Below are 11,999 nucleotides of genomic sequence, written 5' to 3' on the forward strand. Positions count from 1 at the left end.
TCGGGGGAGGGATTGCATTGGGAGTTATACCTGATGTAAATGACGAGTTGATGGGTGCTGACGAGTTGATGGGTGCAGCACACCAACATGGCACAAGTATACATATGTAACAAACCTGCATGTTATGCACATGTACCCTAGAACTTAAAGTATAATAAAAAAAAAAAAAAAAAAAAGTAGTATTTAGAAGGTAGACTTTACTGAATTTGTCTGACATTATGTTTTAGAAAAGGGCAAGGGAGTTGTCCAGGATGAATCTCAGCATCTGGTTTGGACAGTTTAATGTATGTTGGTGCTGTTCATTGAGACAGGGGAACCAGGAGGAAAAGTAAGTTTGGAGCAGGTTTTAGGAAAATAAATGTGGATTTTGTTTTATATATTTTGTGTCCAAAATATCTATAGTATAGCTAAGTGAATACATCTAGTAGGCAGATGGATATACAGGACTGAAGTTCAGGAGATAGATATGAATATCAGTTATGTCTAAATTCTAACAGCAGACACAATTAAGACTCAGTCAGGAAACTTCATTACCTGTGCTTACTTAACACATTGTACTTTTATTTTAATGCTTATGATAGTCCATTTTTATGAGAATTAATTATTCCATATTTCTATCTCTACTGTCACCTACATTTAAGCCTGTAGCTCCAGAGTTTTTTAAAAAATCTCAAGGAAGCATTCTGAATAAATAAAGGGAATTATATTCCTATCCCATTGGGCCAATCACTGTGTTCAAAAAACTGAGGTACAACGATGACTTGAGCCCAGATCACATCCCTCTCTCTCAGACTATGGAGAGGAGCAGGGCAGATGGGGCCAGTTCTGTGACTGATGGATTCTCATTAGAACCCTATGGTACAGTGGGAAGGATAAATTCACCAAAAGTATATTCCTACTAGAAGACATTGGTATTGAATAGACAAAGCAAGACAAATGCTGGGATACACTCAGGATGGTGGTGGAAATATTAAAGGGAAATATTAGGGAAAGTTATAGGGAATAGTCACAAACCTTTTAGAAGGTCAGAAGGTTTCATAGCTTGTAATAATTGAATAAACTGAAGGCAGCTGGTTCTTACCTTGGAACATTAGGTCATCGGGTAAATACTAGGGACAATAGAGGCTTCCCCAGTTGTCTGTTTACCCTACCTCCATTAACTAACCTTTGACCCAGATGGCCTTCTTGGGGGAGGTCGACTAGGGATATTGCCCCCAATGATATTTACCTTAGACCTCGATACCTGAGCTTTAATCATTCCTAGAACTCTCTTAACCATGTTAATTATTCGCAAGTGTGTTTACTCAAAGCTTCTGTTGTGAATTGTTTATCAAATAAATGCCTGGAGTGCGAGCTGCTCAGGGCCAGCCGCAGTGACAAACCTCTCTTGGTGTGCAGGCAGTCGGACACTCGGCTGTACTGGCAAGACAGAATATCTGTGTGTCAATGTACGTTTTATTCATCCGTCGTTTAGGTCAGGGTCTGCGGGCAGACTCCCACAGCTAATGCCCTCTTATGAGGAGCAAAACCTCAGACAAACACACTCCATAGCCTACCCTAAACTGTTAATTGTGCTGGAAATGTTGTTTTCACTAGGATTCTACTGTGGGCTATTTGAAATTGAGCTCCTGAGTTAAAAATCTCAATTGACTTAATTGCACATCATATACAGAGTGATATTTGGGAAGATGGGATTTGGAGAAGGTAAAGGAAAACTGATAAACCTTGTACTATTTATTTGCTCATATGTAACTCTAATGTTCTCTGTCAGATCCTGGCAAAGCTCTGTGACATTTTGCATACTGATTCTCTGGCAGAAGTTTTACAGTGGCTGCTTCATGCAAGTTCAAAAGGTGCGATTAAAATACACATTTTAAAACACTGAGCTCAATTTATTGTCAGAAACTGGAAATATGCCAATATCTGAAGTTTTGTACGTTGGGTTTGCAAAGATAATGTTGCAGTACTATTTCCGCAATGTTTCAGTGTAAGGTCATTGCTGTTCTGCATATCCAGCTGCATGCATGTGGGTCATTTAATGAACCCAAAATTCAGTATGCCTTAAACTGAACTCATTTGGGTGACATGAAACACTTGTGTCCAAGGGCGGTATTATTCTCAGCTGGAGTTGGTTTGTGCTCCTCTAGAGTCCACACACCCAGGGGCCTCCCTGAGCACATCTTCTGACCTGTTGTTAACTCTGAACACAAAGCTTCTTTCTTTCCTTTGGTAAGGAGAACAGTAGAACAGCTACCCAACCTGCAACAGCTCTTCCAGTTGCCCAGCAAAACCATCAACTCAGTCATCTCCTAACCTCTTTCGGGCCCTTCCTGTCCTGTTTCATGAAAACACATGCCATTCCCAATCGAGACACTGATAAGTGGCAGAGAGCAGCTATCTTAAAATGTAGCTGGTCATCCTACTGATTGAGGCAAAATCTCTGCAGTGGACTTGAGAATTTGCAGTTCTGACAAGTTCCCAGGTGTTGCTGATAATGCTGGTCTCAGGACCACTCTTTGAGAATCACTGCACTGATCAATGCTAGGAAGTACCAATGTGTGAGGAACAGTCTAATGTTTTAAAGTAGGAAGCATTTTGGAAATATTACCTTGCTCTAGGAATTCAATACTACTTTTTAGGCAATTGAAAAGTGCTTAGAGGCAATGGGTCTTTAGTTATCTTCCATTATTTTTCCTTTTTAAGAATGTAACATTTAATAAACTATACAAGTAATAAATCCTTATTGTGGGGAGAAAGAACAGATGAACCAGAAAGAAAAAAAGAGACGAGACAGAACAGAAATAATCAATAAAATCACCACAGACATCATTTAAGTGAATACTTTGGTGTATATCTTCCTAGATATGCTTGTAACTATTTATTACCTATTAGTCTGTATTTTAACAGAATCATATTGTACTTATTTTTGTATAGGTATCCTTATATCTTTGGTGGCAGCCTGTAAGACTGGCTACTGTACTCAATATTTTAAAACTATTCCACTGCTATTCAGGGACAAGTGCCTCAGTGAGTTAACTACTCTGGGCACTCTACAGTATCACAGGTCAACAGAAACCATGTTAAAATGAACCAACTTTTCTGCAGAAGTCTTTACTCCCACATAGGTAACTATCCAGAAAATAGATGACCAGTCTTTCATACTCAGGAGCTGGATAATCTTGTGTTTCTAGCCAAAATGACAATTGCAACCTTTACTTCTCCCACCCTTTTTTATCTTTTAAAACAGAAAAAGAGTGGGTCTCAGCTTTGATTCATTCTGAGCTTGCTGAGATAAACCTGTTGACTCATCACAGAAGAAACACCTCAATGGAACCAGCACCAGAGACTGGGAAACCAACCACAGTTAAATCACCACCCACAGTTAAATTGCCCCAAAATGTACTTGCAAAATCAAAAGTGCTGACCAGAGATACAGAAGGGCATCAACCAACCAGGTAATTAGATATAATGGCCTCCTAGAGGGAGGGCCTATGGTATATGAAGATTTTGAATTATCTTGTTATTTACCTTTAAAAATGTTAAACAGGAGGTTCTAAAGCTCCACTTTATTCAGTAAATGACTGCAATATATATTTGCTTTCATTTTCATATATGTAATATAAGAATTGTTCTCAATTCTATTGTTTAGAACATTTTGGCATTTGGTTTCTTATCTGGTAACCTTTCTTTTTTTTTAATTTTTTTTATTTTTTTTACTTTTTATTAATAGCTCGTTAAGTTTCTAGGAGGTACATGTCCATAACGTGCAGGTTTGTTACATATGTATATTTGTGCCATGTTCGGGTGTGCTGGCACCATCCAACTCGTCAGCATCCATCTTCACCAAACCCCTCCCATTTATATCATGTATAACTCCGCCCAATGGCAATCTCTCCCCCCCTCCCCCCGTCCGCCCATGATAGGCCCGTGTGTGATGTCGCCCTTCCCGAGTCCAAGTGATCTCCATTGTTCAGTTCCCACCTATGAGTGAGAAACATGCAGTGTTTTGGTTTTCTCTTCTTGTGATAGTTTGCTATAGAATGATGGTTTCCAGCTGCATCCCATAATCCCTACAAAGGAAGGACGCAAAACTCCCTCTTTTTTATGGCCTGCATAGTATTCCATGGTGTATATGTGCCACATTTTCTTAATCCAGTCTGTCAGCAGATGGACATTTGGGTTGATTCCAAGTCTTTGGCTATTGTGAATAGTGGCCGCAATAAACATACGTGTGGCATGTGTTCTTGTAGTAGAATATTTTTAATCCTTTGGGTAATTACCCAGTAGTGGGATGGCTGGGCCCCCCCATATGCGGTACGATTCTAGTTCTAGATCCTTTGAGGAATTGGCCATAAACTGTTTTCGCATAATGGTTGAACTAGTTTAGCAAAAATCCACCAACAGTGTTAAAAGTGTTCGCTATTTCTAACAGCATCTCTCCCCCAACAACTGTTGTTTCCTTGATTTTTAATGATTGCCATTCCTAGCTGGTGTGAGAGGTATCTCATTGTGGTTTTGGATTTGGCATTTGCTCTGATGGCGAGTGATGATGAGCATTTTTTTTCATGTGTCTGTTGGCTGTATGAATGTCTTCTTTGCAGAAAATGTCTGTTCATATCCTTTGCCCACTTTTTGATGGGGTTGTTTTGTTTTTTCTTGTATATTTGTTTGAGTTCTTTGTAGATTCTGGAATTTATCCCCCTTTGTCAGATGAGTAGGTGCAAAAATGTTCTCCCCATTCTGTATCTGTAGGTTGCCTGTTCTTCTTTTTAAGAAAAATTAATTTTTCCACTAAGCGGAAAAGCAAGAACGGCTACCTAGAAATCTAAGATAATAAAGGTTTTATAGTTTAACTAAAATAGATGCAATTAAGGAAATCAAAATTGTATTGTTACAGTTAGTGTATATTTTGTTAAATGTGTATCACACAGGTTTCACTTTTTTGTGTAGAACAATGCAAGATTAAAATAAATTGCTTCACTTAATTTTCTCTGATTTACTCCTGGGGCCCCTAGAGAGAAAATAACTGCTAAAATAATTGAAATTACTGAAGGAGAAATTTTCTTAAATGCTGTAATTTCAATAACAGAAGAAAATATATATTTATGTAGAATCATGGTGAAAGAATGTATGGTAGGATATTATTTAAGCTTGGAGAGAAAATCTTGTTGCTTTACAATTAAAAGTTGAGTAAAGCTTAAAGTTAGAGGAAAACACATTTTGAAAATATAAATATGTCAATTTAAAAGCATTAAGATAAAAAAATTATATTACTAATTGTCGCTATCTTAAAGTTTCCATAAAATCTGAAACTGGAAGATAGTAAGGTAATCTCTAGCTTAATATATGATACAATAGTTAGATATTTACTCAAAGTAAGAAGAAGTTTTCATTGGAAGTAAATTTAGCACTGTATGCATTAAAAAAAAACAAAGAATTGGGGTAGCATATTTAAGATACATACACACTGAACTTATTGATGACAGTGTAGTCTATAGAAAATACTTTTTTGTATCTGTGAAACTCACTTTTTTCTTTCTCCAACTGATCTAGAGTGTCAAGTCAAGGATCTGCAGAAAGCAAGGAAGTACCAAAAGGTTAAGTACAGTTTTTGGTAGCTACTGAGTTGGTATAAAGAAACCAGTAAGTACTAATGACCTAGGGAACAGATTTTAAGGATCAGTGCTTTTAAAAAAACAGAAAAATACAATAGTAATTTCCAGATCAACTCTTGTGAGAGTATCTGCTGACTTTCTCACAAAGATAAATTTACCTTTGTTTTGAAAGGCAAAGTGCCTGATTAGGGACAGACATTCTTTGAGAAGCAAGTCAGCAGGACAACAGGAACTATAGGTTTCGTTATAGCAAGTCAGTGAAAAGGGAAACCCTGCATTGACCTAACAAAAGGATAATGATCTCAGAGTTTTGGTTCTTCAGAGCTTAATGGAGCTAAATAATTTCACTGGAAACAAAGTTAACCAGAGAGAAGGGCAAAATGGCAATCAGCCACAAGCAGGTGACCTACGAGACAGCAAAAATACAATAGAAAAGAGCAGTTTTGTGTCCCACCAGAAGCCCAGCTCCAGTCTATAGGGGCACCAGGGAGAATCAAGAATTGTGGAAAGTCCTACCTTGGTCCAAAATAGCCCAAACAAAGTATCCTTGTAGGTTTGGCAGTTTCTAGGTTTAAAACAAGCAGAGCACTTATGACTACAGAGCAACAACTATGAAGCGTATCTACAAGCTTTATACAAAAATCTGTCTTGTCATTTCTACAAGTTCCCTTTACACCAGGAATGATATATAGTCAATTAGAGCTCACTGGGGTCACCCTAGACACCAGCAAGTTCCACTGTGATTAACCAAACCCAAAAGAGGCACTATATGCTAACAGCCAATAGTAAGTATAGTTTAAAAATTACAAAGTACTCCCCTACTTAGACCGCAAGAACAGCCTATTGTTTCTGGCCTCTCCTACCAAACTCCTCATCCTGGGACTATAACATCATGACAGTGATGGTTTCTATTATTCAACTTGATGTCTTACCTGTAAGGCCCACACATATTTTATCATTTAGATATTTGGAACTTTTTTGTATAAGAATTCCCCAGTCATGCCCCTTTCTCTCCACTGTTGATATTCAGCATCTCCTTACATCCCTATTCCTGCTTGGGTGCAACTATGTAGGTCTTATGAGCACAATTAACTTGTTTTAGCCTGCTTGTCTCTTCTTTTGTTGCATCTATCAGGACCATAGATATTCCTTCTTTCTCTCACTGTCCCATTCTCACCCATCACTCTTACCCATAAACAACTCTATATCATTGCAGTTGAAATCATGTTTACTTTTGAGAGTGAAGGAACATATCCTGCATGTTACAGAACAAATAACTCATTAAAGATGAGCAAGTGGTTAAAAAAAAAAAGGAATATATTATTTTATGAGTTTTGGGTGTATCTGATTTACCTAAACTTCACATAGTTTTTTGTAGATAATTTACTACTAAAACATGGAGAAGCTGTATTCAGTGTCTTGATTATGGTCTTATTTAGATTTTTTCTCTATTTCAGAGGCTGAGCACAAGCCTCCATCATTTATAAGAAGAAATAATATGAAAATACCTGTCGCAGAATATTTCAGCAAACCAAAGTCTCCTCCCAGGCCTAACACTCAGGAAAGTGGATCAGCAAAACCAGTGTCAGCAAGGAGTATACAAGAATACAACTTCTGTCTCCAAAGAGCAGGTTATCCTTCAACATACCGAAGGTAGAAGTTCTAGACTGGGTGAATTCTTTCATGAATACGAGCTTACCATTTACATCATCGAATTATTTTCAAATGTATATTTTGGTATTGAGGAATCAAGTGGTCCTCTTTATGGTAGCACATGTAAATCTAAAAATACCTGTATGTAATGCTACAAATAAATATTACTGGAAATGATATTTCCATTTGTAGTTAATACTATGTGTAAAAGAAATATGTTTATTTATATACTATGTTTCCAGTCTTGCACTATTAGTACATGAGCATACAGCCTTGATACTAGAAAAATCATCCATAATCAGGATTAGGCAGTTACACTTTGACATCTACCCCAAACTCTGTTGGGGGGAACAAAACACAAAGAACAAAAAACAAAACACCACCATCACCACAAAACAAACAAACAAACAAAACCCAACAACAGAATTTTAACATGTGAGATGATTTTTATCATCTGGTGTCTCACTGTTGTTGAACTATTATGAAAAAATGCTCCCCTCCCTTCCAAAAAGAACACATATACAAATTGTTTCTAACTCATGAGCTAGAAAGAAACTAGTTTTCAGTCAGTACTAATGGCGGATATTAAAATTTCATATTGAATTTTTTGTATTTTTAAAAGAAACGACTCTTGGGCCACAGATATGATTCTTTGAGCATGTTGCTGCAGTCTACCTAATAAGTCAATCCTTTATTTAGAATGTTCACACTGATGTTCATCAGAGATACTATAAATTCAGTGTGTGGTGTGTGTATGTGCATGCATGTCTATGTATATGTTAAATTTTAATGACAACATACTATGTGTCAGGAATCATTCTAAACACTTTAGATATAATAACTTAATTTTCACAAAAACTATTTGAGGTAACTACTCTTATTTTTCTCATTATTTAAAATAAGAAAGCTGAGGCACAGATTTGAACTCATTGTGATGGGATAAGTTGTAACAAATGCTATCATTCAAATACAATTATTTCCCACATGAGAGTCTAAAGTGTATGTTTCAAAGATGATTTTGCTTTACCTGGTTATTTAGAGGCCCAGAATCCTTCCACCTTGTGGCTGGACCATTACCTAAAGCTCCATTGTCAACTGTACCATGCTGGCAAAAGAAAAAATCAGAGTAAAGTATTAGTTTCCTATTGCTGATGTAACAAATTACCACAAACTTTGTGACTTAATGAAACACAAATGTATTCTGTCACAATTCTGTAGGCAGAGGTCTGAAACGGGTCTTACTGGGCTAAAACCAAGGTGTGGCAGGACTGCATGCCTTTCCTAGACTCTAGGGAACTATTTGTTTCCTTACCTGTTCCATTTTCTGGAGGCTATCTACACTCCTTGCTTCATGGTTCTCTTTCATCTTCAAAGTCAGCAATGGTCAGTCAAGTTGTTCTCATAACAAATCACTCTGATGCTGATTCTGTCTCCATCTTCCACTTTTGGACCTTTGTGATTGCATCGGGTCTGTTATCCAGCTTATCCAAGATAATCTCCTTCATTTAAGGTCAGCTGATTAGCAATTTAATTCTATCTTCAACCTTAAATTCCCCCTTACCATGTAACTTAACATATTCAAAGGTTCTGGGAATTAGGGTCTTTGAAAGGGACATTATTATGCCTTCCACAAGGAGGATATATCTGCTTAAAGTCTTGGCCTTGAAATGGTAAATATCACTTATAGTTACATTACATGGTTGAGAATTAGTATAACTGAAAGGGAAACTGATTAAAAACTCTTGAGTGGGAATCGTATTCCAATTACAGCTATGTTCTATGTTAACAAAAATTAGCTTTTGGTGGACAGTCAACTTTCTCCGACACAAAAATTTCATGGCTGGCTCAAGGTATGGCTAGAATCTATGTGCTTAAGCACTAGGTGCTACTGACACATAACAAGATTATGCTCAACTCATAAAATTAATGAAGTGCACTCTTTCTCGCTTTTCTGTTATGAAGATGTTACAATGGCATTGCAAATTCTTTTTCCTTAAAAATTTGCTAACATTCATCTATCAGACCGCATAGGTTTTGTGTTTTGGGGGGTCGTAGCTTTTTGACAATTTTATTTCTTCTGTGGTAACTGGTCTATTTATATTTTCTGTATTTTTGGAGAGGAGGATCAATTTGGGAACTTCATGTTTTCCCAGAAAATTATCCATTTCATCCAGGTTTCCAAGTTTATTTTCAAAGAATTGAGATTTACCTCATAATTCATCTAAATTTGTTTATTCTGCAATCTCATTTTTATGTATTTGTAATTTTTTTCTTGATCCAGTTAGCTAATTACTTTCACATTTTGCTACCATTTTCAAAAAACATCAGATCTTGGATTTATTCTTATGTCCAACAATTTTCCTATTTCTATTTTGTATCTCTTTCCAGTTTTAAGTTCCATTTTTTCTTTTATTTCTTTAGGTTCATTATTGTTCTAATGCCTTGAGTCAAATCTTCTTAATATGTTTATATTCAGTCATTCTCATTTATTAGCATCAAATTTTAAAGCGATGAATTTTCCTCTAATCACAGCTTTAGCTAGATCTATAGATCTGATATGTAGTGTTTTAATTATCTCTATTTTCAAAATATTACATAATTTCAGATTTGGTTTCCTCTTTTATATAATAAGTTCTTGAGAAAAAAATTTTAAAAGTGAGGCTTTCATCCCATCTCACCAAGTTTATTTTTCAGTTTAACGTATTCTTATCAGAGAAGTTGCCTATATTGTTACTTTTGGAAAATTTTCTTTGTGGTCTAATATAGTTACTTTTATGAATATGAGTTGCATTATTGTTTTTTCAGCCTACAAAATTTGATATCACTTATCTGTATTATAGCATGTACATTTTCCACATATTCATCTTTTGTCTACTTACATTGTCATAGGTTGAGAAATATGAGTTAAAGATTCCTTATACTGATGTATTGTTTCATTTAATTCCCAAAGGCTCTCAATGACTTCAAATACTGTGTTACCTGATACACAGATAAGGACTGCATTCTTGACAATTATAACATGCCCTTCTCCTTTTCTTTATTTGTAATGTGTTGGACCTTATCCAATGTTAAGATTGTGACTTGTGACTTCATTTTATAGCCTGGTATGTCTTTTCCTATTTTTTTATTTTCAATATTGCTGAGTAGCTTTAAATACAGCATGTATTTCTTTTTTAAATCCAATCTGGGAGATTTTTGGATCATTTAAATTTGCTGATAGGACATATAGATTTTGTTGTGTGATTGTATTTTATGTTAGCATTGTTTTTGTTGCTTTTATAAATGTTTCACTAAATGATCTGTAATTTCCTTGTTTTGTTTAGTGAGTGTTCATTTGGTAACTTAGAAAGTTTACATTTTAAAAATCTTACCTAAGCCTGGGTTCCTCAGAAAGTATAGCCTGAAACAAAAGCCTATATGTTATTACCATTTTAGGGCAGGCAATGTCAAAAAGACTGACAAACAAGGGAAATGAGGCAAGAAATGAGAAAGCCAATAGAATTGTTAGCTACTGCTTGACAATTGTTTGCTCAAGCCCTGAGAGAGAGAGTAAATGGAGTAACATTTCGATTTTACATATAAAAACACTGAGACCTAACAAAGGTTGAATAACTCATCCAAAGTCTCACAACAGTGGCAGTGGCAAGATTTATGCTTAGTCCAATTCCCTACTGTTTCCACTGATTCTGTCAATATACCACCTTTTGATTCTGTCACTGCTTCTCTTCTTCACATTTATTAGATGACTACTGTGTTTGTCTGGTAATGAGACAGGGAAACAGAGATAAATACCTGCATGCTAACTGAAATCAAAGTTTAATGACTACTATATGCCTTTACTGCCCTTAATCTGAATCCCTGCCATTCTCTTTTCTTTTTTTCTTTATCTCATTTTACACCTGTTGTCTGTATACTTTCTCAGGGCTCTATAGACAATTCTTGCCTTTTATCTACATCATTTCTGTGACCGTTTCTGTCCATAAAGTGAAATAGTATGTCCTTTTGCTTTATAATTGCCAGTCACTGGTGGATTTCATCATTGTTCATTCGCCTCCCAAAAGATGTTTATTCAGTAGAATTACTTTCTTTTCTCGTTTTTGGTTTTTCCATTCTGAGCATTTTCAAATGCTATAATGTCAACAGCACCAACCTCTGGAGAATCAGAATGAAGCATGGTTCTTCTCTTAAGAATGAGCTTGCTTTATGATGACAGTAGGTTATTAAAGAAATTAAATGTGAGGAAATTCTATATTTCCACAGACATATTTTTTGATGCATTTATTTAGGTAGTTTAATTCTCTACCTTTATTATGTTCTAACACAAGTAACTTTAATATTTACTTACGTTTTAACAGATAACCTAAATAAACCAAAACAATGTTGAGAGAAAAGGATACATTAAAATGAGCAACAAGCTTAGTATTTTTAAAACCAAAATTTTAAATACCTCAGAAACTAGTTATATCAAAAGAGGTAGTAATCTTTGCCTTCTTTTCGCCTTCTTGCCACCAACATTCTAGATAAGATATGGGCCTGTAGTGGGTAGAATTGTGTCCCCCAAAAGATATGTCAAATCCTAATACATGGCACCCTATAAATGTGACCTTAATTTGGAGACAGTATCTTTGCAGATGTAGTCAAGATGAGGTCATATTTGATCATGGTGAAGTCTAATCCAATGCTGGTCTCCCTAGAAAAAGAGTTTGGACACGGATACAAACATAGAAGACA

At 35.9% G+C, this 11,999-nt stretch overlaps 1 protein-coding gene across 1 annotated transcript in view; it reads left to right on the forward strand.

The window, feature by feature from the left end:
- The window catches only part of CUNH4orf17 (chromosome unknown C4orf17 homolog), a 39,776-nt gene extending 32,312 nt beyond the window's left edge, over positions 1-7,464 (forward strand). The window contains exons 6-9 of the mRNA XM_017852351.1: positions 1,772-1,853; positions 3,248-3,455; positions 5,554-5,597; positions 7,073-7,464. Coding sequence (XP_017707840.1) covers positions 1,772-1,853; positions 3,248-3,455; positions 5,554-5,597; positions 7,073-7,272 — 534 coding nt within the window. The 3' untranslated portion in view covers positions 7,273-7,464. The remainder of the gene's footprint in view (positions 1-1,771; positions 1,854-3,247; positions 3,456-5,553; positions 5,598-7,072) is intronic.
- Positions 7,465-11,999: the final 4,535 nt, after the last annotated feature.

This window comes from Rhinopithecus bieti, unplaced genomic scaffold (genome assembly GCF_001698545.2).
Source record: "Rhinopithecus bieti isolate Rb0 unplaced genomic scaffold, ASM169854v2 scaffold_34317, whole genome shotgun sequence".
Taxonomy (NCBI): Eukaryota; Metazoa; Chordata; class Mammalia; order Primates; family Cercopithecidae; genus Rhinopithecus; species Rhinopithecus bieti.